This window comes from Lepidothrix coronata, unplaced genomic scaffold, assembly GCF_001604755.1.
Source record: "Lepidothrix coronata isolate B3197 unplaced genomic scaffold, Lepidothrix_coronata-1.0 Scaffold147, whole genome shotgun sequence".
Lineage (NCBI taxonomy): Eukaryota > Metazoa > Chordata > Aves > Passeriformes > Pipridae > Lepidothrix > Lepidothrix coronata.
The window spans coordinates 1,511,674-1,535,517 of record NW_016690327.1 but is presented as its reverse complement, the minus strand read 5'-3'; the positions used below and the strand labels follow the sequence as shown (position 1 = coordinate 1,535,517).

The 23,844-nt window shown below is 48.3% G+C and overlaps 1 protein-coding gene across 9 annotated transcripts; it reads right to left on the bottom strand.

Annotated features, from left to right (window-relative positions):
- THRAP3 (thyroid hormone receptor associated protein 3) lies at positions 1–23,657 on the bottom strand. Of its 9 annotated transcripts, XM_017828323.1 has the most exons (14): positions 23,603–23,657; positions 19,588–19,653; positions 17,499–17,842; positions 16,375–16,455; positions 12,773–12,933; positions 8,918–9,823; positions 6,820–7,560; positions 6,075–6,247; positions 5,536–5,647; positions 5,203–5,287; positions 2,822–3,006; positions 2,050–2,242; positions 1,749–1,898; positions 1–1,493 (listed from the first exon to the last, which is right to left on the bottom strand). In XM_017828323.1, exons 5-14 carry the CDS (start codon positions 12,907–12,909, stop codon positions 1,272–1,274), a joined length of 2,904 nt encoding a protein of 967 aa, XP_017683812.1. In that variant the 5' UTR covers positions 12,910–12,933; positions 16,375–16,455; positions 17,499–17,842; positions 19,588–19,653; positions 23,603–23,657; the 3' UTR covers positions 1–1,271. The 9 variants fall into 9 exon arrangements, with proteins under 9 accessions (XP_017683812.1, XP_017683816.1, XP_017683810.1 ...); XM_017828327.1 differs by lacking the exon at positions 17,499–17,842 and having other exon boundaries at positions 16,342–16,455; XM_017828321.1 differs by lacking the exon at positions 17,499–17,842.
- Positions 23,658–23,844: the final 187 nt, after the last annotated feature.

Genomic DNA, 23,844 nt, shown 5'->3' with positions numbered 1-23,844 from the left:
TTACACCTACTACGTATTTTATTGTATTTTATTTGCATAAACAAACTTCGGGGCTTTGCTAAACAGGAACTGTTCAAGTCAAAACAAACCAAACTCTAGCTGGTGTGTGGGGAACAGCACAGCAATCCTGGGGAGGGGGAGACGGGAGCGCGGGCACGGCTGTGCCTCCCCGCCCAGGCTCAAACCCGGCCGGGAACCATCTGCAAACTGCTCCAGGGTATTCTTAAAGCAGAAGATAAAAAGAAACACATCCTAAGGGCTGTCCTCAATCAGCTCAGGAGGGATCTGCCTTTTGGTTTTATAAAAAGATTAATAAAAAATATTGAAAAATTCTCATCTCCATTTATATTTTTTCCCCAAGTAGAATTCGGAAGTTCCTTAGAAAACTGTCATCTTGGAAAGGGCACTCGGGTCACAACCAGCTGCAGGGAGGAGACACAAATGCTACAAGCAGTTTGGGGTCCAGCACACACCAGGCCTAACAGTGAACACAAACAGTGGCCAGAAGTAGGGTGTAATTTTTTTTTTTCTCTTTAAAACCATGCTAATTTTGTTAACTTCCAACATAAAAGGAAAACAATCATTTTTAAAAGGCCCTAAACTCAACTGTTACATAAAAAAAAAAAAAAAGTTAAAAAAAAAATCATAGCAGTTTGGTCCCAACAAGTGAATATTTAGATGTTTACTCACATGCTTCATTGTTTTCCTATTTATAAGAACCAAAAATAGTTTCCAAAATTATCTTTGAATTGATGTCGCTACGTACGTAAAGGCCTAAAATAAGCAGAGTATGAATTTAGAAAACTGAATACACAATAGGGGAGAAAAATTTGAGCGGGTGAGCAAACCCCGACCGTCACTGGGTCAAATTATAAAAGAGAAACAAATGTCAGGACTGGTGGGGTCAGGTGGGCACAAACCGAAACCACATCGTCCTCAATGCCTGTTACCAAAAAATAACCGACCATCTGTAAGGTCACAGAGGAGGGAAAATCTGGGATCTCACCCAGTGCTTGAGACCGTATCCAGTCCAGAGGGGAAGTCTTTGGGAAGAGAAACTCCAGGAGTGGATCCGAGCATAAATGATGGGTCAGTCAGTCCCAGTCCGTGCCTGGGGAGGCTGAACTCTGGCGATGCGGTTCACTAACGTCGGGATCGTTTCCGAGCTCCTCTCCAGGGCCCCGCTCAGCCCCCGGGGATCCCCCGGGCACTCCAGCACCGGCCTGGTCCCCCCTCCCGCCGGGGCTCCCGGAACCGCGCGGGCCCCGCGGCTACTCGGCCGCCGTCTGCAGGTTGTCCTTCTCCTCCCGGTTTTCCGTCCCGCTCTCGTCGTCCTCGATCTCCCCTTCCTCCCCACTGAACTTGTCGTGAGCCCACTTGGGGCTGGTGCTGGACTTGCGGAACATGAAGCGGCCCCGTCCCCGGGGGAAGGCTCCGCGGCCGCGGCCCCGGCTCACCCACTTGTCCGCGGCCTCGCCCTCCCGGTCGTCGTGCTGCAGGGTGAGACAGGACAGCAGGTGAGACAGGCTGACACAACCCTGGCACCTGTCTCCCACCGCCCTGTGCCAGCCACTTGGTGGAATCCACTCTACAAGGAGCAGGAACGAGCTCTCTCTAGGCAGAGCCAGCAGCTTCCTGTGACCCGAAGCCTTCCCCGGTGGGTTAGGGACAGCCAGTGCTTTCACCTTGAAAGCATCTGAGACCAGACACACCTGGAGCACACAGATGTTTCAGCACCAGGTACGTACCAGGTAGTACTTCTTGCTCTTAGGTGTGTACTCGGGGTCCCACTCCTCCTCTCTGCTCCGCTTCTGGAAGTCGTTGTTGCCGCCGCTGTTGCTGTTGTTGTTGCCTGAAAAGTTGCCTCTGCCCCATCCTCTCCCTCGAGCTCTGAACTGCTGCAACGGCAACACAGAGCAGAAAAACAGTAAGGTTTCAGAGGCAGTGCCCTCCCATCCCAGCCACGTTCCAGGGCTTCCAGGAGATCCAGCATCCCTTCCCGCCCACTTTGGGAATCAACCCTCGGGCCAGGGGGTGGAGAACACTTACAAAGGTCCCTCTTGCTCTTCCTCTCTCATTTGGGCCAGTGAATTCCTTAGTCCCAAGCCGGGACTTGTCGAAGCCTGTGGAGCTCTCCTCCCTCTCCTCAGTCTCCTCGGGATACTCCTCTCCTTTGACTGAGTGAGAGGACCACGAGGATGATGAACTGGATCTGGATCTCTCACGCACCCGTCGGTGTTTCCTGTTTCGGTGATGGGAAATGCAGGGAGGGGAACACCAACAGGGTTAGGAACTCAGCTGTGACCCACCTGATACAGAACCATTGCGTTAGCACTCCCTTATCAATGCCACTACAAGAGGAAAAGCCACAGGAAGAGCTCAGGTTCTAACACAGGGCCCAAGTGCTCTCCAGAAGGAACTTGTTGCTCCTTCCTAACCTGTTCACACCATCTGCTCTGAGCTAAGCATGCATCCACAGAGTTTTAGTCAATGGAAAATTAGGCTAATAGAGAATTATTAAATTAACATCAAAGCCAAGTCATTTCAACGTGGCTGTTCTGACACAACAGGAACAAGAAGGAAAAGTGACTCACCCATCCTGACACATGGAGCCTTCCCATTTACCTTTTACAGTTATTTAGTGTTTCACACAGATACAATGATATCGAGAGGACACGCAGAGGGGTAACTCAGGCCACTGGAGCAGTTATGTCCCAGGTGCACCACCCTGTGTACAACTGTGTGTACACGATGTCGTCTCCAACCTGAGCAGCAGAGACACGAGAGGCAGAAGGAAATGGCTACTGGGTTTCCTACATACTTTTTCTTTGAGCCTTTGTGACTTTTCTCCGTTTTCTCAGTTGATCTTTCCCTTGAGTGACTTGAATCTCTCGAGTCCACCGACTCCCTGGATTTATCCCGTTTAAGATCTCTTTCCTTATGTTTTTTACGGCGTTCAATATCAAGGCGCAGATCAACAGGGTCGTCCTTATATTTCCCTTCAGCCTACAAAGGCAGGGGAGAGGGGAGAGTTGAACACAAGGTCTGCAGTGCCCCAGCTCAGCACCATTTACTTTGCTACTGACTGCACAGACTTCTGAAGAACTGGAGTTTAACTGAACTCTAATCAATATTCCATTTTAAAATGTAAAATAATGCACTATTATAAAATAAGTTTTCATTTGTCTGAATTCAAATTTCCTACACTTAAGGTCACTGCTTTTTAAACTTTCAATTTCCTCTTTAAACAGCATTAGAATAAACAGCCTGGAACAGGGGAGGGAGACATGGAAGTTGGCATTTATTGTACACCACAGCCAGGGAGAGATGTGAACAACTTGGGAATCCCATCCAGCTGATTACGTGTCACCACTACAATGTGGCAGAGCTGCCCAAGAGCTCGTGGACCCCAGACCTGGAAGTGGCACTTCAGGAGAAATAAAAGCTGTTTGCTGCTTGGAGACACCCAAAATTGCAATTACTGATCCAAGGGGCAGGAGATGGAGGCCACTGAAATGCAGCATCCAAGGGGTCTGTGAGAAGGCCAAACACCCCATGGACAGGGAGGCTTTACTGCGTCTGTCAGGGGGATTTACTCGGTGCAGACATCACCTACAGCTCCTCCCCCCGGGCTGGAGGCACCGTGTGACAGCTGCTCCACACAGCTAAAGCAAGCTGGTGTTTCACAGAGCAAAAAACCCACCAGCTGCATGAAAAATTAAAAATAAATTTACGTTGCTAATTAAAAACAAACATAAAAACCACCTGGCAGTGCTTGCTGTGAGCTGTATTTAAATGGGTACTTCAGGAACGGATTAGGAGGTTCTCTGGGAAATGAGCAGTTGTGTTCCCTGTGTCTCCTTTGAGCCCTGTGGCACCTGGGTGAGGTTCTGCTGCCTGCCCAAACTGACAGTGGCTGTGGTTCTGACAAGCAGCAGGAGGGCTGTGGGAAGCCTTACACCATATGTTGGTAACAACACCCAGCCTCAGCCATTGCTACTGCATTTACACAACACTCATCCTGGGAACTGTACGACTTGATATGCAACATACATCACATTAATCGCCTTCAATTAAATACAAAAGGATTAGTAATTCTCTAGCTGTTAAATTTTTTACTTACATGAGTTTCTAACCACTTTTTTGTTTAAATAAATATGTCAAATAACGCAGGAGTGAGAGCAGGCATTTTGTTTTGGTATTTTGCTCTTCTACTTTCCCCAGGCAAAGAGCTTTAATTTCTACTCTGAGAATAAAACTGCTCCCAACACGGTGGATGACAGATAAGTGACAAAATCGGCAGCAGCTCCCTTATGTGGCACAGCAAACACCTATTTGGGTTTGGGAGGGCACGTCTGTTTCTCGGAGGGCTGGCGAGCTGTTTGGAAACCACGTTTATAACACACTCTGCCAAGCTGATGCTCAGAGTTCAGGCCCATCAAATCCATCTCACCATCGTCCATGTCAAGCCACAAGTGTGTTTGGAAAAAATCGAAAACAAATATGAAACAAGTAAGGTTTCAGCAGGACTGGTTAAAATCTCTTCAATGTAAATATGTATGAAGGTGAATAAACAAAGGTTAAAATCTCAAACATTTTACGTTAAGCCTTTTTTATGATTGTTTACAGTGAGTGCAATGGCTTAACATTCATCTACTCAGCAAAGCTAAAACACTCAATCCCAAATGCTCTGGATCTAAGACAAGTGCTGAATGTTAAAGTAACAGCAATCAACAGAAATTGTACAGTAAGTTGTTAGAACAAAATTTATCATCTGCTTAATAGTGTATCTGCTTTAGCTCAGCATTTAGTTTTACTTTCCTCTTTTTGACATGCATGTCTTTGAAAACATGGTTGGCAATATTGCACGTAACAATGGAGTTAATCATACTTACAAGCAGAAAAATATCACAAAAAGTCTCTTCTCTCATCATGGGCACTTGTTCCAAAAATCCTCTCTTTTTTCTCAAGCTCACCTCAATTGACTTTGGGGTCATTTACCATAGTCTAACCACTTCACAAAGGTTGTTGATACATTTTTAATAAAAATTAACCCTTTGTAGTTCATTTTTAGAATTATGCCCATCCTTAAAAGAAAAACACAAACTTAAGTAGAGAGTAATTTAAACAAAAACATCACTGTTAAGTTCATGCCCAATGCACTCATTTTGTTGAATTAAACTAATCAGAGTAACAGTTCACCTTGAAGCCAGGATCTCTGGAGCTTTTCGATTCCTCTTGAGAGAATCCATGTTTTCTAAAAGTACTGGGAGATATATCTATCCTCCTAAAAGCAAACAAAACACAGATATAACCTTACTTGTAAGAAGAATCTAAAGTTTTTAGATCAAATGCCATTTAAAGCAGACCAGTATTTCCAAAGGTACTTAAAACTCCCCATATTTTTCCCCCTTTTTTTTTTTTTGGCTGAAGCCACCTATATATACTTGAATTATTCTGGAATTATTCCAGATTTTAGGACAATGAAATCTGAAATACCCCAGCAATGTTAAAACAGTGTCTAATGGCACCAACCTGTGGATTTCAGGGCTCTTTTTGTTTTTAGCTGCATCTTGTTCCATTCCTTTCTTTAGATATTTGGTAAAGCGTTCGTTCAGTGTCATTGCTGAGGACCCAAAGTGATGCTCTGTCGGGGGGGTTGAGGAAAGAAGTGCCAAAACATTAGTGCCAGTTTTGTAAAAAGACAAAGCCCATCCCAGCTGCAGGACAGTGAAGCACCGTGGGATGAGCTGTAATGCTGCTGACAAATTCCAGTTTCAATCTTTAGTGTTTCAGTGAAATGAGCAATTCCTGCCAGTGAGTCACAAATTCACCAGAACACACAATTCTAAGACACAGACTCTGAACAGTTCTCAGGTAAAAACAGGAACACCTTCTGCCTGTGCAGAAAGGTATTTATGTAAATAAAGATGATCATGATCGGGCTGTCAGTCTCATCTCTGGAATATCTGCTGGAAAACAACTCTGGGCATTAACCAGAGTGCACAGACCCCAGTTATTTGTACAAGGGAGGAGTGAACCTTCCCCTGAGGACACGTGGACTCGTGACCCACCTCTTACATGATGGACTATAGTCACTATGTGCTGAGCAAACAGTTCAGAAGGGCTTCGCTGCGACTGAGCCGACTGGATGTGATGGAAAATGGAACGGAATTCCTGCTCCTTCTTGTTGCTGTGCACGAGGTCCCGGCAGAGCTTGCGCTCCTGAGCCAGTATGCCACTGGGACTGGGAAGAGAACAGAGCACGAGAAATAGAAGAAGGGGGTCAAGGTGATTAATGCTGCAGGAGCTGGAAGCCGACTGATGTTTTATGTAGGATTGGGAAGGCACCTGAGAACACTCCACAGTGTGAGCCAGGAGCTTCCTTAAACACCCCCAAACACACTGACCCGGGTTAGAGGGATAATTCAGGTCACTGTTACTCTGTAATGCTGCGTGGAGAGTAAGAGCAGTAAAACACACTGCAGAAAATCACCAGGATTTACCCAGCAGAGTAAGTTCACTGCACAACTCAGCTTCTGGCAGCCAGAAGCCACTGAGTACCTGACTCCACCTGGGATTCCTCCCAGAGCCCCATGTGGCACAGAACTGGAGGCACAAGCATTGACATCCTGAACTGATCTTACATCCAGTCATAGAAAAGGTTAGGGAAAAGTTAATCTCTAGCTCCCGAGACCACAAACTGTGATGCAATATTGCTTAGCCTTCCTCACACTTGGCAAGCACATGGGGATCTCAGGAAGAGAAACAGGAAAAAACATCACTATTGAGACTTCTCAAAAGCCAGCAGCCCCTTACCGTGCAAGGTCCTCATCGAAGGAATCCATCCGAATATTGACCTGGGCCTCACGGGTAATGGAAAAGGAGGATTTGCCAGGAGCCAGCCCCTCCACTTTGGTACCTGGCTTTTCCTTCACCTCAGAAGGCTTCCTTGGTGGGGGGGAAGAGCTTTTTTCCTGGCTTGATTTGTAAGTGGTCACTCTAAAATTCTTTTCAGGAACAAAGCCCCTGTGCCCAGGTTCAGCTCTCTTGGATCCTGGTCTCTCTTCCTTTTTGGACCTTTCAGAATAGCTTTCCTCCTCCATTTCATCAGATTTCCTTTGCTTCTCCTTTCCAGGTGGCAGGAAAACCACACCTTCCCATTTTCCTGACCTATCCTCTTCTTGATTTTTACTTGAAGTCGTCACAACTTTAGACATAAATTTGGGTTCATCGTCAAATTCCGAATCTTTCCGGCCTTTTCCCTTGTCTTTCTTGTCCTGCTCATCTGTTTCCTCTTTGCCATAATGACCTTCCTTGTGGAACTCCGGGACCTTAATCTTGTCGAAGTCATCCCGGAATTTGTAGCGCTTGGGGGACTGGCTGCCACGGTATCCCTTCTCCGAGTCAGCTTTGGAGCCATACGAGTCAGACTTTGCCTTTCCATCAGCTGATCCCAACTCAGAGAAATTCCCTTTCTCTTTACTTTTTTCTTTCTCGACATTTGTTACTTTCTGCTCTTTGTCTTTCCCATTCTCAGCCTTCTGCTCTTCCAGATACCTGGTCACAAAACATTACAGGGGTTTTCATATTAGAGATCAACGAGGTCAATGAGTCAGTTCAAAGAGTCAAACTTCAGAGAACACCAAGCTATGCATGTACAGAAAGCTTCCTCTAGGCCCTAAAATAGTTAAAATGTCAAACTCAGCCTCGATTTAGACTTTAGTTCTCACTGAATTCAGCAAATACACAAGGAAATGGATATGCAGGACCGATGAAATGAGGCTCAAGAACAAATCAAACCCAGCTGACCCACAGATGCATTGGAAGGAAAAGAGGAACATCTTACCCACTCTGTTTATTTACTTACAAACCTGGTTCAGGAGAACAACACATCAAACCTTTCAAACTGGGCTGTTCTGCTTTAAACAACACACTGGAAATAAAAGCCTCAAAAGCTACTTCAAATTTGGGATGCAAGTTTCATAGGTAAGCTAAATATTTCATGACAGACTGCAAATACAAATAAAAGCAAACAGGTTAACAAGGAGAATGTGCTGCTGGGAGAGATAAAACACTTCTGGTGAGAACAATTCAGGTGGTTTATAGCATCAGAACAGTTTTAAAGCATTCACAAAGCAAACCCTGGCTCTGGGAAACAGAGCCATGGACATCAGCTCAGTGCTTGGGAAAGCCCAAACAACAGTCACAGGGTTTTTTTCCCTTTTCTTCTTAAATTTCAGACATCCTTGATATAGAATCAGATCAAAACAACTCTAAAAAATAATAAAGATCTGAAATCACTTGTGAATGGTGCCACATCTTTTGAACCAAAGCATCACCTTCAGGTACAATCTGCAGTGGGCTATCCAAGAGAATCATGGAAGCAGATGCCTTCTGTATGGAAGGATGTCTTTATTTTAGGGACAATCTTGGTGCTTTAATTTCCCATCCTACCCACATACACAGGCTCAGGCACTGCAGCTGCACCTGCCTCGGGCTGTTTGCAGCAGGACATGCAGTAAGATTTAATGAATTTCTTCTAATTTATAGTATCTAAGGCAATTCCAGAATGCAACACTAAAAATGTCTTTTACTGACACATAAATAACTTGGGAATTGCAGCTTCCAGCTGCCAGGAAATCTCCTTGGGCACATCTTCAAGTATTCACGGGCTATGAATACTTTTGCAGGGAACATATACAATCTTTAGAACTATCCAAGTTGGAAAACCAATCCCAAGTTCCTACAAACTCAGGGCTCGGTCTGTATTTTGCTCTGTAGCTTGGACAGAACCAGCCCCCAGCTGGAGCCTGCCCCAGAGCCCTCTCCCCGCTCACAGAGAGCACCCACACGCGCAGCTGGCTCCTCAAAAACAACACAAAAAGCAACCCAGCACCACAAACACATCACTTGCCTCTTGGAGAAGGCTCCTCCCCCGGGAGCTGTGCCTTCCTCCTTCGGAGCGGCCCCGTACAGCGAACTGACCGGCGTGGGGCTTTTGCACACCGGGCTCTTCCTGGTGGGGCTCAATCCCGCCGAGCCGTGCTCGAAGGGGCTCTGGTGGGAGCCCCCCTGGAAGGAGCCGGAGCCGCTCTGGGCGGCAGAGCCCATCGGGGACGGGCTGGAGCGCGGGGGGCTCTGCTTCTGCACGGGGCTGGGCCGGGGCGAGCGGCGCCGCACCACCACCGACTGCAGCGGGCTCTTGAGCGCGGGGCTGCGCTCCCGCGGGCTCAGCTCCGACACCGAGCCCCTGGACGCGGAGCCCGCCCCGTAGCCGCTCACGTCTTGCCATGGTTTCGACCCCTCGGACGCCTTGGCGTCTTGAGCCCCCGCTCCTGAGAACGGCTGCTCCTTGGACTCGTCTCCTTGGCTCTCCCCCGCAGCCTGGGACGCGCGGGCGTCCTTGGAGGAGGACTTCTTCTCCTTCCCGGATTTGCGCTTGGAAGACTCGACCCGGCTGTGGTTCGAGGAAGAGCGGGAGGAGGAGGACCTCCTCGAGCGGTCGGAAGATGACTTGTCGGAATTCCTGGAATGGCTCCTGGAGCGCGGGGACGGAGACCTCCTCTTGGGCGAGCGGGAGCGCGAGCGGCCCCGGCGAGGGCTGTAGGCCTGGCGGTAGTTCTGCCAGTTGGACCTGTAGTTCCCGTACCCGCCGCGGTTGTACTGCCCCCAGGGGTAAAACCCTCGGTTGCGGCCGCGGAAATAGTACGGCCTCCGGTATCCTCGGTTATGGCCCCTGAAATCCCGGTTCTGGTACACCCTGGGGTGGTTCCTTTCTCTGTTGTGAGATGGAGAGTATGATCTTGAACGAGACCTAGAACTGACAGAAGAAAAGAAGTTACGCAAATATTTTTTGTGCTGGTTTGTTTTTAGAGTTTATTCCTCTGCCACAATTTGAATTTGAAGCCTCACAGAAAAAGAATTTGAAAAGCTCATTTCTAAGATTCTAAAAGTAATTTCTTTGGTTTACCCCTCTCTGACTGAGGTATTTCACTTTGCCATGGAAATAACTTGTACCTGTGATACTGTCAAATATTTGACTTCGGGATCATTGCAGAGACCATAATAAGCCCATGTTGCTCTCCACTTTTCTGGGATGAACATGGTGTTATCCAGCTTCACAAAAAAGTGACAGATCTCAAACTTACAGTCATTTACAGCTTCAGGTCAATCTTATACCCCATCCACAAAGAAGTATTTTTTATGCATATCATGCTGCTGTTATTGGAACAGATCCCAAATCCTCCTCGTGTCCCAACTTCTCCTGTACTTCGAAATTCTGACAATCAAGATGAGACCCCACTTCTTTGTCGGGTGAGTTAAATAAATGCTACACTCCAAGAAGAGAAGAGCAGCCCTGCAGCAAAGGGCTCGCTGCTCTGTGGTTTTGAGCTCCCAAGGTGCATCCCCCGGCACAGCCCCGGAGCTCCCGAGGAGCGGGACAATGGTGGGACAATGGTGGGACACGCTGGTGCCACCAGGGGGAGCTGTGGGTGCCCCGCCCGCATCCACAGAAACAGAATCCAAGAACACAAAACCCTGGAAAAACACGGATTGCAGCGGCCGGGCATTAGGGGCTAATTGTCCCAGCGGTCTCTTCCATTAAATTGCCGGAGCTGCGGTTGTGTAACCACTGAAGGCTCCACCGTAGCTCAGATCCCAGAGCTGCAGGAAGGATTCCACAGCTGTTGGGAAAACAAACTTCCGCTCTAAGTCTCAGATTTTAGCCAATTTGCATTAGTGAAACACAGAAAGTGTCCAAACTAAGAAGGTTAAATACAAAAGAGATTTTTCCAAATGGAATTTTAGTCAATAACATTCACTGGATCCATTTCCAAAGCCCTTCCTTACATTCTGAGCTTTGGCCCTTGGTCATATTCCAATGGACGTGGACTTCCTCACACAGACCTGTAGTGCCTCTCCCACCCCAAACCCCCAGAACCAGGGGAGAACAACCTGCTGTTCAAATTCCTGCACCATCAGCACATGTGTGCAGTCAGAGATGTATTTCAGTTCTGGTTTCATTTCCTCCTCCTACCAACCAGGTCACGGTTTAGAAGGAAATTCTTATTCATACTCAATCACTAGCAAACAGTTTAATGATCATTTTAGCAGATGCTTTATCCTTTAAACAACCAAAAATCTTATCTGAGACACTTTTTCATTCAAGCAGAGGGAAAAGCAGAGGGGCAGGAGGCAAGAATCACTTATAACAAGGTCTAGTCCAAGGCCCGAGGAACACAGACGCTCAATTTTCAGACAACTGCTGCATCTGGGATCAATTATCAGCAGGGACCTGTTGCACGCCGCTTCCAAAGTCTGCTCCAGCGTTTTAGAGAGGCTGCAGCAGGAAGATTTCACTCCAAAAGCAGCAGAGACTATTTACCAGAAAATTCTTTTGAAAAATACAGTAAAAGTTATACAGTAAAAGAAACACAAGTGATAATTCCCCCACCTCTGCCAGCCCCCGGAGCTGCTGGCACTGCACTGCTCCAGGGCTGAACCCCCAGCATTTACAAGAGGCAAAAGTGAGAAATAAAGTCATAGAAAAGCAGGAAATATTAGGCAGACTCCAACATGGCATTGTAACTTTTAAGAAACAGCAAACCTACCAAAGGAAGAGTAAAACAGTTTGTGGTGCATCCTGAAGTGCACAGCAATGGACTTTTATGCTGAGATCCCACCAGACCTACCTCGGAGCACATCCCAAGGCCAGGCAGGGGGGCTGGGCTGGGCTGACCCCCTCCATTCTGAGGCTTTTTTGTTTTTTAAAAAGGAGTTATTTACAATGCAAAAGCAGCTTCAGCAGCAGCACAGAGGAAACAATCATGTTTGCACGAGTTGCCTTTGTTTTCAACTGCCAAAGTTCCTTCCCAGCTAGAGGATAGTCCCAGATGAGCATGGATCTTCCAGCATTCCAGCTCCCTTCTGCAAAGGACTCGCTTGGAAGCCTCCGAGAAGTCTCCGCCTCTGATTTAGTTTTGTCATGTCAGTCTTTTTCCAACTGTACATTCATTAGAGCCTCTGCATGTTAAAAATCCCTAACTGTTAACACTCCCATGTGCTCCCAGCCCAGCGTTTTCAGAATACGTGTCACTCATTGCAGTGAGAAAGCAGTGGAACACCATCACACCCCGCCCAGCTGGAATGGCTTTGCCAGGCACAGAATGCTTAGCCAAAAGGAAAGGAAAAACCAGATACCCAGGGAAGGCACAAGCCTCTAACTGGCCTGCTCAGAAGCAATTCAGGGAGGTAAGGACAACTATTATGCACATTATCAACTCTAAGCAGCAAAATTATCTACTTTAACTCTCCAGAAGGATCATTTCTGTTACCTGGCTCTTGCACGTTGAGGGGAGGGGCAAGGGAACAAGGACTGCCCCCATCTTGTACAGCAGTGTCTTAAACTGACATTAAAACCTGTTTCACTTCATTTTTAGAGGAGGGAGGAAAACCTGACGTCTGGAAAGGCCCCTCGAGTCTGGGATCAATTACATTAAAAGCTTAAAAAAAAAGCCAAGAAATATCTTGACAATAAACATTTTGTTCTCCTAATTTATTTATTTATTCACCAGCTATTCCCCTAAGTCACTGAAAACACCCAAACAGCACAGGTTGGCAGGAAACAGCCCGAGACCCGGGGCTTTATCTGTCCTGGGATCAAATCAAAGTCTCTCCCTGGAAGAGAGTTAAGTGACAAACCGGCTGCACAGGGAGGAAAAGCCCCGTTCCAGTTCCACCCTTTGGCTCCGGGGCTGCCCACACTCACCTGAGCCTGCGCTTCCTGGAGCGTGAGATGGAGCGGGAACGGGAGCGGGATTTGGAGAAGGAACGGGAGCGCGACCTCGACCCCGACCTCGAGCGGGAAGAACGGGATCCAGATTTGGATTTGTTTGTTTTAGACATCTTTGCAAGCACCTGTCAGTGCACCTGAGGGAAAGAGGGAAATAAAAGTATTTGAGCAATGAAGCATGTGGCTGATAGGAGAGAACAGGCCCCTCCTGGCAGGCTGACAGATTCCAGGGACAGGGAGCTTGATAAGCTGGAAATAGGAATGTTTGAAGTGCCTGCTGAGAACAGATGAATGGTGCTGGGCTCAGAATAGAAGGTTTATTTCAGTCTAAGGAGGAAATCTGCAAAAAGAATAAAAGGCTTTAAACCCAGAGGAATCACAACTGTGACTGTGACAGTGAAAAGCAGCACGTTAATGCAGCCCCAGGAGGAGGCAGGGCCACCTCTGGGCAGGCAAACCAGCCCCTGGAAGTGCAATTCCATCTCACTGCAGTCACATCACTGCCAGTACAGCCAGCTGCCACTGCTTTAAAGAGGGAAAAAAGAAAAAGGCTTACCATTAAAAAACCAAAAAACCAACCCCCTGAACTCTTATCTAAACTTTCAGAAGGAATCACCAAAAAATGGATACTCCAAGATACAGGAATATGACCCTATTTGCACAGCTCTGCTCAGGTCCAATCCTGCCCTCTCTGCTGGTGCAGTTGCTGTGATCAGTCACAGCGTGGATCACCCAGTGAGGAGTTCTGTTGCAGCCAAAATAAATCAGATGTCCTTCCAAATATTCAGAGACAGAAGAGATTACACTGTAGCATTAAATGACTCAAAATAGCCATAATTATGAATTACCTGGGCTATTTTCAGGCACGTATCCAGGTAAAGATTAAAGAGTCCCTTAAAAGATGATTCAGGAATAGTCTGACCACACATATGTTTGAGTTACACCCTCCCATCATCTATTTGCTTTTATCAACAAGCAAAATTTGCATTAATTGAGTATTGCATAAGCTATCAACAAACTTTTTAGCCAAAATGACTAATGAAAAAGAGCCAGAAATAAAAAGGAACTATATTAGTATAACTCCACCTACTTTTCACCCACTGATTAAAAATAGAGGCACTCAGGTACATAAACACAACTGATCAAGTACTGCTGCTGTTATGTCCATTTTAAGGAAATTCCAGAGGACTGACTTGCAATGCCTTTACTTCACTCTCCAAAATTACATATATGGTTATCAAATACTCCAACTTCTGCCAGGGCACTTCCAGGAAGAGCACAATGCCCAGCCCAGGAGTGACTGATGGGAGAGTGGGTGGTGGTTCATCACCAGAAATGAGACTTTCCAGAAACGGGAAGTTGGCTTTCATTTTAAAAAAATCATGTTACGTGTTCCCATTCTTCCCTTTCACTATACTAAAGATGTTATATCAATTCCAGTACTATAATACATTCCACACCGGAAAGCACGCAGGAAAAAATAATAAAATTAATGCTTCCCGTTGTATTAGGAAACAATAAGTCGCCCCAGGGATGAAAACCAAAAGGCACTGTCACTGAGAACCAACGCTCATTCTTGTGCTTTTTCAGAGAAAGAATGTCTGAAAGGATCAGTTATAAGTATTTCCTTTTAATTTACTGAATGCATCTGTTGAACCAGCAACACTTCCTACTCTGTTGGCCAAAAGAACCCAGTGCTGAGCACTGGAAACCAAAACACGAAAAAGAAGCAGAAGAAATAAATGGTAACAGGAACTACTAAAAGATACGGAAGATGTTGCAGTAACTCCCAGTAAGTCCTGAAAAGACCCCCAAAACAGATTTTAAAAGTATCACTTTGAGCTGTTTAGGAGTCTTTGTCTTTCACTTTGATCCCCAGCACTTCCCAGCCCGGTATGTGCAACGTGTGCCAAACGTCTTGGAAGGGTTTGTTATCTCTGCCAACACTTTTAATGTTGATTCATTCCAGACACGTGAGGTAACTCCTACTGGAATAGAAACTGAGTTGCTGTGCTCTATCAGCACTGAAAAGGTTAAACAAACTGAACACTGGAGTCAGGTCAGCTCCCCTGAGTTAACTGAGGTTGTAAACTTATTGTGATGTACATTTAGTTGTTCTAAGAGTGACTGACCCAGATAAAATGTGTTCAGCACAAAACTCTGCTCTGAAAGAATCTCTTCTTATAAAAGGGATTTTAGAAATATACCTTTTAAATAAAGAGGTGCCTGTAAGTGAAGCAAAGGCAAACTCTGAGAACAGCAGTGGCTGCTCACCTCCCATTCCCATTTTTCCCCTGCCCAGGGGGTTGTGCCCAAGGCACAAGGCTCAGAAGAACGTGTCTGGCCCTGAGCAGGAACTGCAGTAGAAGCATTTACACAGTGCTATGAAGACCTGTCCTTACAATCTGCTCTGCCAGAGTCCCATTTCCTTCCTGCCCACAGCTACAGAACCACCATCCTTGGCCCCGGCTCCATCTGTGCCTGGGGAGGGACAGGGCTGATCCTGCTCCTGATCCAGGTCCCCTCACAAGTGTGACTGTACCCATCTGGAGGGCATGTCCTGCTGGAAACACTGCCAGGGGTTTGCAACACTGCTTTTCAGTTTGTCTGGTCTGCAGCCCCAGTTCTAAGCCATCCAGCAGGTCTCCCCAGGGAGCAGAGTCTTGCATCCCAAATTATCGGCACCGATCTGAGCGGGCTGAGTTTAAAAGTTCTGGTAAGGCATTACCTTGCTGGAAACTTGATCTGCCATAAAAAACCACTGTATGGAGCACTTCTTTGCCTTCTCCATTCCTAAGTCCTCAGGGCAATCCAGAACAGCACTCGGAGATGGAAACAATAGAGGAACAAATGCTCCCACTGAGGCACCACGATGGACTTTGCCCGGAAGACAAACTATTGTCAGGAAACAGTGGCAGGAAAGTTAATGTTTTACCTCCTGACAGATCTCAAAAGAGCAGCTGAACTCTGCTCCACAGCAACAAAAAGGTCACCACTGAGAGTCTCTCACTGCTGTGCACTTCCATGAGCTTCCACAGCTTTGCAATTTAAATATTCATGATAGTTAAGAACTTCTATGGCCACTGACTGAAATCACTGCAATGCTCCAGCAAAAAAACAAATGCTGGAGGAGGACACAGGAGCAGAATATGGGGTTTAACACAGACCAGTGTGACACTGAATAACCTGGCCAGTTAAGGTATCTGGGGAAAGCAGTCCTTTTCTCCCCAAAATTAACACGGTGTAAATCCAGTCAATGTAGCATTAAAGAAAAACAAAAGCAGGTATTACTTCTTCCAGGACATCCGAGATTATTTCACTAAACTGTTCTAGTTTACCCTTCTATTTAGCAGTTATTTGGGAAGACAGGCCCAAACATTCCAAGACATGAGGTTGAGATTTTTCTTCTAAACCCGTTCTGTACTTTTTGCACAGCAACATTAAGAATGAAAGCAGAATTCAAGCAACAGTTTAACTTGCAGCACACCCAGGACAGAAAGGGATATAAGAAGGTCTATTCCAAATCCCAAGACAAGCAGCTTTACCTCTTGTGAAGGCCTTTTCTGCTGTGTGCCTACCTGCTGGAGCAGGCTCACCCCTCACACCCTTCAGTCAGGTTTCAGTCTCAGCTTTGTCAGTTATGAAATCAGGAAGAAAACCTGAAATGAGAAGAAAACACACCTTTGTATGTGCATTTTTTGTGCTTACCACCAGTGATGAACAGGAGCCTGGCTGCCTTAAGCTCCTGCTGCACCCAAAACACTCATCAGATCCACACAAAGAAAAACATGCACAGACTTTTTTAAAAATTATTTTTGCTGTTGTCTTGTCCACCTGTCTAAGTGTCCCTGAAGAAGAGAGATCTCACCTTATATCTTGCAAAGACCTTTGACTTTCAGCCTTTCACAGTGGCTGCCAGAAAAGAGTCTGCCATACCCATTTTTTCTTGCTGTGTGACAGAACACTTGGGTTTTGTTTGCTTCTTCACCTATTTCCCAAACACCACCACTACCACCAAGTTTTGGTACAATCTCCCTCAGAGGTGTTATCCAGAGTAGAAGCTGGATTCTCCTTCAGAAAGGAAAACTGTTCTGGTACTTGGAGAACTACTACAGAAAAAGGAACCAAGACAACACACAACAAGCAGGACTAGTAAACCTTTCTTCCAGACAGGGAAAGGAAAGCAGGAAACGTGGGAAAGCAAAGTAGGGAATGTGCTCAATGCTCTCTGCTGAGGCAGAAATCACAGTCCAGGAGTTTCTTATTCCAGAACACCGCAAAGAACATTTCCATGTGCCAAGTCATGGGTCAAGAGAAGAACATTGCGGGTTGCCACAATGCCTTTTTCCAGGAATTTGTTCCCTCTTTCCAACTGGCCTGTGTTACTTTACGACTCTTTCCATCTTCCACTCCTTTGTTTGAACTCTTCAGGCAGCACCGGGTGGGATTTCAGCCCCTTCCCAGCTGCTGCAGCAGAACAGCCCTGCCCAGAGCTGACAGAAGCTACAGCTGAGACCACTCCATCCCGAGGTGTCACCGAGAATTCCAGACCGTGGAGCACCACAGTGTGCCAGCTTGGGGGGGAAAACACAGCAGGGACCTCCCAGCCAAAGCAGCTGTTTATCTGTGTTAGATCTGTCTCTAACACACTGAGCACAAACCCCAAACCCCTGGAAACAAGGGACATGGCTTGTGTACGTACCTCAGAGCTGAGCTCAGCACTGTGACACTCCTTACGGTGGTTCCAGTTTATCACACCGTGTTTACAAACACTCCACTCATAAATATTAAATATTGTGTAAAAGCATTTGTAGAAAGCTCTACAGAATTGTGGCAGGAAAACAAAAACTTGCTTGTTCCTTTCTGTCCAGCATTTGAGTGAAGCTGTGGAGGTTTATTTTGCTGTAGGACCCAAAGCAAACGAGGTGGCACCTCATTAGAGAGCACATTTCTGCCCGAGCCTCTTGGCATCCATTTGTGTTCTCCAGCACAGACATTCAGCTCGGGAGGAGCAGCTGAACTGCTCCTTCGTTTGCTCACAACAGCCTTCATTATCAGGGAACAAAAAAAAATTAATTCTCCTTCAGCCAGCTCTACAATTCCTAATCCCGAGCCCCAAAACCCAAACAAGATTAGTTCGTTCTAAAAAAAAAAAGAATAATCCCCCACAGCACCTTACAAAGTGTGCTCTGTACAATGAGGCAACAGCAATCACAGCAGAAATAAGCTTAGGAAGGGTTGCAGCTCCCTGCACTCCCCTGAAGTGCAGCAGGAAGGGCAGAGTGCAGAGCACACTCCGGCTGTGTTAGCTCAGAAATCCAACTCCAACACCTCACTTCCTACTGGATTCTTCCTTTTCCAGCTAATTTTTGGTGCAAGACCAAACCTTAAGTATGTTCTTGATAGCCACCTGCACAGCTCTCACTGCCAGCCAGGAGGGAGCAAATTAAAATGTCATTGCCAATCAAATTTCATTGGGGAAACAAAAAGCAGAACAATTTCTCTTCCTAGATCAAGGATCCAGCGTGTGTTTTCAGGAGATTAATGACCCAAGTTAACTAAAGCCACAACTGCACCCACCAACCTCTTCAGCAAAAAATGTTCTGGACAACACTGCTAAAAAATGATCAAAAACCCCAAACAGTGTTCTGCTCTAACATGTGCCAAACACACTTTGGGGGAAAACACCCAGATTATTCTGCCAGGGCAAGAGAAGCTCGGGTTTGTCAGCAGCAGCTCCAATTTCTCTCTAGTCTATGTGCTTTCAAATTAAGATTTTCCTCCAAGAATATTTGGGTTTTCACACCATTAAACTAATCCCTAAAGAAGTTTAATCCTGAACTCCAGTCCTGGGTTTGGATAATTAGAAGCAGGTTCTATGGAATGGCTGGAAGAATATTTACAGGTTCTCCTGGAAAGGACTGATTCTGCAGACTGCAGTGCTGAACAACCCCTTTCCAAACAATTTGATCAGCTACAAACACCAATCAGTGACTTTAGTCCTGAAACTGGCTACTTAATAAAAAATATTTTATGTATCTTTGAGCTTAAAAAGTTGTATGTTGTTATTCAGACAGTTTAGTGACAGGGAGCTCAAGGAAACAAATCCAAGAAAAAGCTGATTAGAAATCTGGATGGTTTTCTTACAGAAGTCAGGCAGCTGGAACTTCTGTTAAACACAGAAGAAAAACATCCATACTTAAAAAAAAAAAAAAGGGATAAACCTGTTTAACAGCTTTTTCCTTCCAAACCTACACAACTTGGGAAGAGAGAAGCACAAAAATCAGGTGTTTCCCCAAAACATGGAAATTCTGCTTCCAAATAAACAGTAAATAATACAAAACCCAATTGATTTGGGGCTCTTTGGAATTTCTTCTGACATACACAGTAGAGTTATAGCCAGAACAGAATTCGTCCTGCAGGGTTACAACTCTTCACACTTTTAACCTACAGAAAAACAAGCTCCAGCAAATGTCATTTATAAGCTGAAAAATGCAGAACCACTCACATATTCTTGAGCCAGCACTTCATTTCCCTCTACCTTAACTTGAATCCTGCTTCCTCGGGGGAAAACAAGGAAAAGCATTTCCATGACCTCGTATAACATTTAAAGTTCTTTAAAAAAGAAATTTAAAAATCGTGGGGTTATTGTGAGCACAAGGCTCCAGACCAGGCCACCCCTACACTCTGCCAGACTACAGAGGGAACAGAGGGAAATGCCTGTCCACAGGAATGCTGTACACATGGAATAAGCTTATTTGAACAGCATTTTCCATGCTGTGTTCACGTACCTTGTACAAGTGTCCTATCAAGTCTGGTTCTGAACACTGCTTTTTTAGAAGCAATTGAGCTCTCACCTAAGTAAAAAAGGGAAAACAAAATTTAAACCACGCCAGATACCAACAAATCCTCGCATTTTACCAGCACAGAAAAGGATTCTGATACTAGTCATTCATCCCAGCACCGTTTCCCAGTAAAAAAAAGGCTGCCAAAATAATTCCATCTAATCAGACAGTGCACAGACACATCCTTAACTCAGGAAACCAAGCTCATCCACAGCCCCACAGGAGCACTTACTGTAATTATTTTGGGTGTAGGTTACGAGGTACACGATGCCCACCCGCTATCATGTGTCCAGGTTAGTGACACCATTACTGCTGAGCCTCACTCCCTTGAGGACAGAATTCCAGCCTGACACACACCCCCTCCCCATCACCTTTAATGCTCCCAGAGCAGACACACCTGGGGGGTTCCTTGCCCCGTTTTCCTCCCTCCTTTCACTCCCCCAAAGGCAGGAGGGCCCTGGAGCAGCACGGGAGGACTCTGGGGCCGAGCGAGCCCCGCACCCCTCGGTTACAGCAGGGGCTCCTCGGGGCTTGTGCAGCCACCTCACCCTGTAAATCATGGCAGGCTAAAAATGGCTGGGTGACGAATGTGGAGGAGAAATTGTGAGCAGGGCACTTGCTCTGGGATCACAGGAGCAGCAGCCACGAGCAGGGCTGAGCTCTCCTACACCGGGGAGAGGCACAGAGTACGTCCATGTGTGACAGGACAAAGGGCACGGGCAGAAAACTCTTCCTTGGGTGGGAAACGACCCCCAGGCGGGGCCGGGTGTCATCTCTGTGTGCCATTATCTGAACTTTTTTGCTGTGGCCCGGCAGTTCCGGTTACCATGGAGGGAGGCAGCGCAAACACCATTCCCAGCTGGCACGAAACGTGATCCCGTGATTTCACTATTCATAGCTCTGACATGATAAAGCTAAATTAAGCAGGAACTCTTAACTTCTCCAACCTGCCAGCAGTGACTCCCAATCCTCTGCTAACACAGTTTCCCTGGGAAGAGGGGAAGGATGTTTCCCTTACGGCAGGAGACTCCAGCCCCACACACCCCGCCTGTCATCCGGAAACAAAATGGCACCGGCTCCTTCCCAGGCACCCCCTCGGCCTGGCTCCAGCAGGAACACAGACCAGATGAGCTCCTGGGCCAAATAAACACCTTCCTCTCTTGGGACTCACTACAGAATCCCACTGAGCAGCCTAAGCCTCATTCCCAGGCCTGCCCAGGAACAGGGGCAGCTCAAGGTGCAGCAGCACAGCCCCACTGCCCACCAGTACCTGTCGCACCATTCCCTGGCACCATCACCTGGCACGAGCTCCCCGGGACAGCTTTTGCAACCACCACCACCATTCTTCTCTATTCCAATGCCCATGGCCTGAACTATATGGCTGAATATCCTGAAATTCCTGCCTCATTGAGGAACTCCCTGTACCTCCGTAATTCCGAGGAAACCACACGACCCAAACCCCACGTTCCTGCCCTGGCATGTGCAGCCACTAAATACAGCTCAGGATATTGTAAACTTTTCCAGATTTGGAGAAAAAGTTCAAGGGCTACAAGGTTGCTCAAACAATTAATGAGTTCCAACACACCAACTGTCGTTACACAAAGACAAAGCCAAGTGAGCTGAAAAATACTCAAACTTCTGGTAAAACTGCACCGTTCTTTCAGGGATACAACCAGGGGCCACCACGGTCTTACAATGAAAAGCATCCTCAGGCTCATCCAGCCCTGCCCAGCATTCCTTAGTCCTCCCAAGGCAATATTTCTTTTCCAGCAGAGAAAGTGGGAGCAGGTAAAACAAATTTAGATCTGCTGACGTACGTGGATCATCACTTATTCTATATCCTGATGTTTTATGTACATAACATTTTCTAATAGCAGCACCCATGACAGAAGGTGTTCACCAGCTCTCCTGAGGCACATCAGCCTCAAACACCCCACCCTGAGCCCACAGGCCTGCCCTGGCCTGAAGGATAAAACTTAACTTTCATGAAAGAGAACTAGTAGTGAAGTTAAGGTCAGGGCACACGGCTGCTCTGAAATCCCAGCACACAGGGAAACCTCTTCCCAGACATCACTTCCTGAAGCACTGACAGCACAACTACATTCTCCAGAGACACAGAGCTCACGGAGAGGCAGAGAATCAGCACGGAAGGAGAACAGCAGGAAGAACCAGGGCATAACTCAGCAGAAACACGGGCAGTGCTCCCGCAGACACAGAGCACAGGCAGGGCCCCACTGCAGCCCTGACCTGCTCCTGCCAGCACGGCCTGAGGCACACGTGAAGTGCTGCAGCAGGACACAGAGGAACCTCGGAACACTCCAGGATAAGGCCCTGCCATGTCCTAACACTCATTTTTCTGTCCCTACAATGGACTCCCCTCAAGGCAACCTGATAGGGGAAGTTTCAAACCATCTGTTGGCTGAGTGGAGCCCAGGTTATGGCACCCAAGCCCAGGAGCAGCTCTCCCAGTCCAGCACCCACAAAGGGCAGGGAAAGCCCACCCAAAATGTCACACCCCACCAACACTGACAGAGCACCTGCCCTCGCTCCCCCCGGGAGGGAACACTCAGGAGCCCTTCCAGAGAGCAACTGGACTATTAAATTGCCTGTGCTCTCAGCAAAGAGCAGCCTGGTGGGACCCTGCAGCAATAAAAGCTCTTCCACCACCAGCCATGAGAACATCTTCCAAATGTTGTTTACTTCAGGGAACAAACCTGTGCTTGTGCCACAGCACTCAGTACATCAGGGAGCTCCCCAGCTCTGACAACCCCACGGGGAAGCTGTTGCACACACACATAGACAAACAGGAGTTCACCTCCCAGGGCAGGACACTGGGAACAGCTTCACACAGAGAGGAGGTTTAGATCAGAGATTAAGGAGAAATCCTTCCCTGTGAGGGTGGGGAGGCTCTGGCACAGGTTGCCCAGAGAAGCTGTGGCTGCCCCTGGATCCCTGGAAGTGTCTAAGGCCAGGCTGAAGCAACCTGGGCTGGTGGGAGGTGTCCCTGCCCACGGTAGGGGGCTTTGAAGTCCCTTCCAGCCCAAACCATCCTGTGACTCTATGGAGAACTGCTTATTCCAGACTTATCATGTCACCTTCTGGCACACAAACACCCAGAAACCCATCCAGGAGGAACTACAGTGACAACCACCTCGCGCAGAGTTTGGAATATATTTGAAGAAACCTCCAGCATGTTTATTTCCCTACAATAATAAAAACTAGAGAGGAAAAAACCTCTCATCGCCCTGGGAGAAACGAAGGCTCAGGGCTCACACGTGGGTCTGAGCCACCGCAACGCCCCTGCTGCCACATCACCTTAAGTTCTGCCAAACTTCACGTCCAAACAACACGATGCAGAGCGGTGAAGGCGAGGGCACAAATCCCCCCCGCCGCTCCGGGGGGAGGGCGGTGCCGAGCGCCGGTGAGTGACCCCGCGGGAGCCGCACACCGGCACGCCCGGCCCGGGGCCCGCCCGCCTCCCCCGGCGGCGCCTCCCGAGCCGCGGCAGCACGACAGGACCGCGGGGGAACCTCCGGGGGCGCGGGGGGAGAACGGGGATACCCCGGCATGGGGCAGGGGATGGGTCAGACGGGACCGGAGCGGGACACGGGCGGCGTCGGGACAGGCCCGGGCAGGCCCCACGGGCCCGGGGAGGCGCCGAGGCCTGGCCGGGCCCGGCCCCGCCACGAGGCACGGTTGGGGCCGGGCCGGGGCGGCCCTGCGGGCTGCGAACGAGCCCCGCCCGGGGCACGGCGGGGCCGGGACGGCGCGGGGATGGCGCGGGGGGGCAGCGCCGCGGGGAGGCCCGGGCGGGGCGGGGGGCGCAGGGCCGGGCGGGCGCGGAGGGCCCGGCGTGAGGGGAAGGGGAAGGGAAGGGAAGAGCGCGGTGGCGGCGGGGCAGGGTCGGGCACGGGGCACAGTCCGCAGGGCCCGGGGCCCCGCTCCCGCCGCTCTCACTCACCGGCCCCGCCGCGGCCGCTCCGCGCCAAGCGCCCCCTCCGCCACCTCCGCCTCGCGCACTTCCGGCCCGCGCGCGCGCGCTGCCCGCGCCGCGGGGGCCGCCGGGAATCGTAGTCCGGCCCCCTCCGCGCTCCCACTGCCCGCCGGCCCCACCGCACTACAGCTCCCGGCGCACCCCGCGCGCGCCGTTCCGCCGCACCTTCCGCCTCCGCCCCGCGGCGCCGCGGAGGGAGCGGCACTTCC

Excerpts from the sequence above, each read along its gene's own strand:
- THRAP3 (XM_017828323.1), bottom strand. The coding sequence starts at position 12,909 with ATGTCTAAAACAAACAAATCCAAATCTGGATCCCGTTCTTCCCGCTCG. Across the intron at positions 7,561-8,917 it reads GGAGGAGCCTTCTCCAAGAG|GTATCTGGAAGAGCAGAAGG; the intron begins GCAAGTGATGTG and ends TTTTGTGACCAG. Across the intron at positions 3,007-5,202 it reads CCAGAGATCCTGGCTTCAAG|GCTGAAGGGAAATATAAGGA; the intron begins GTGAACTGTTAC and ends CTGCCTTTGTAG.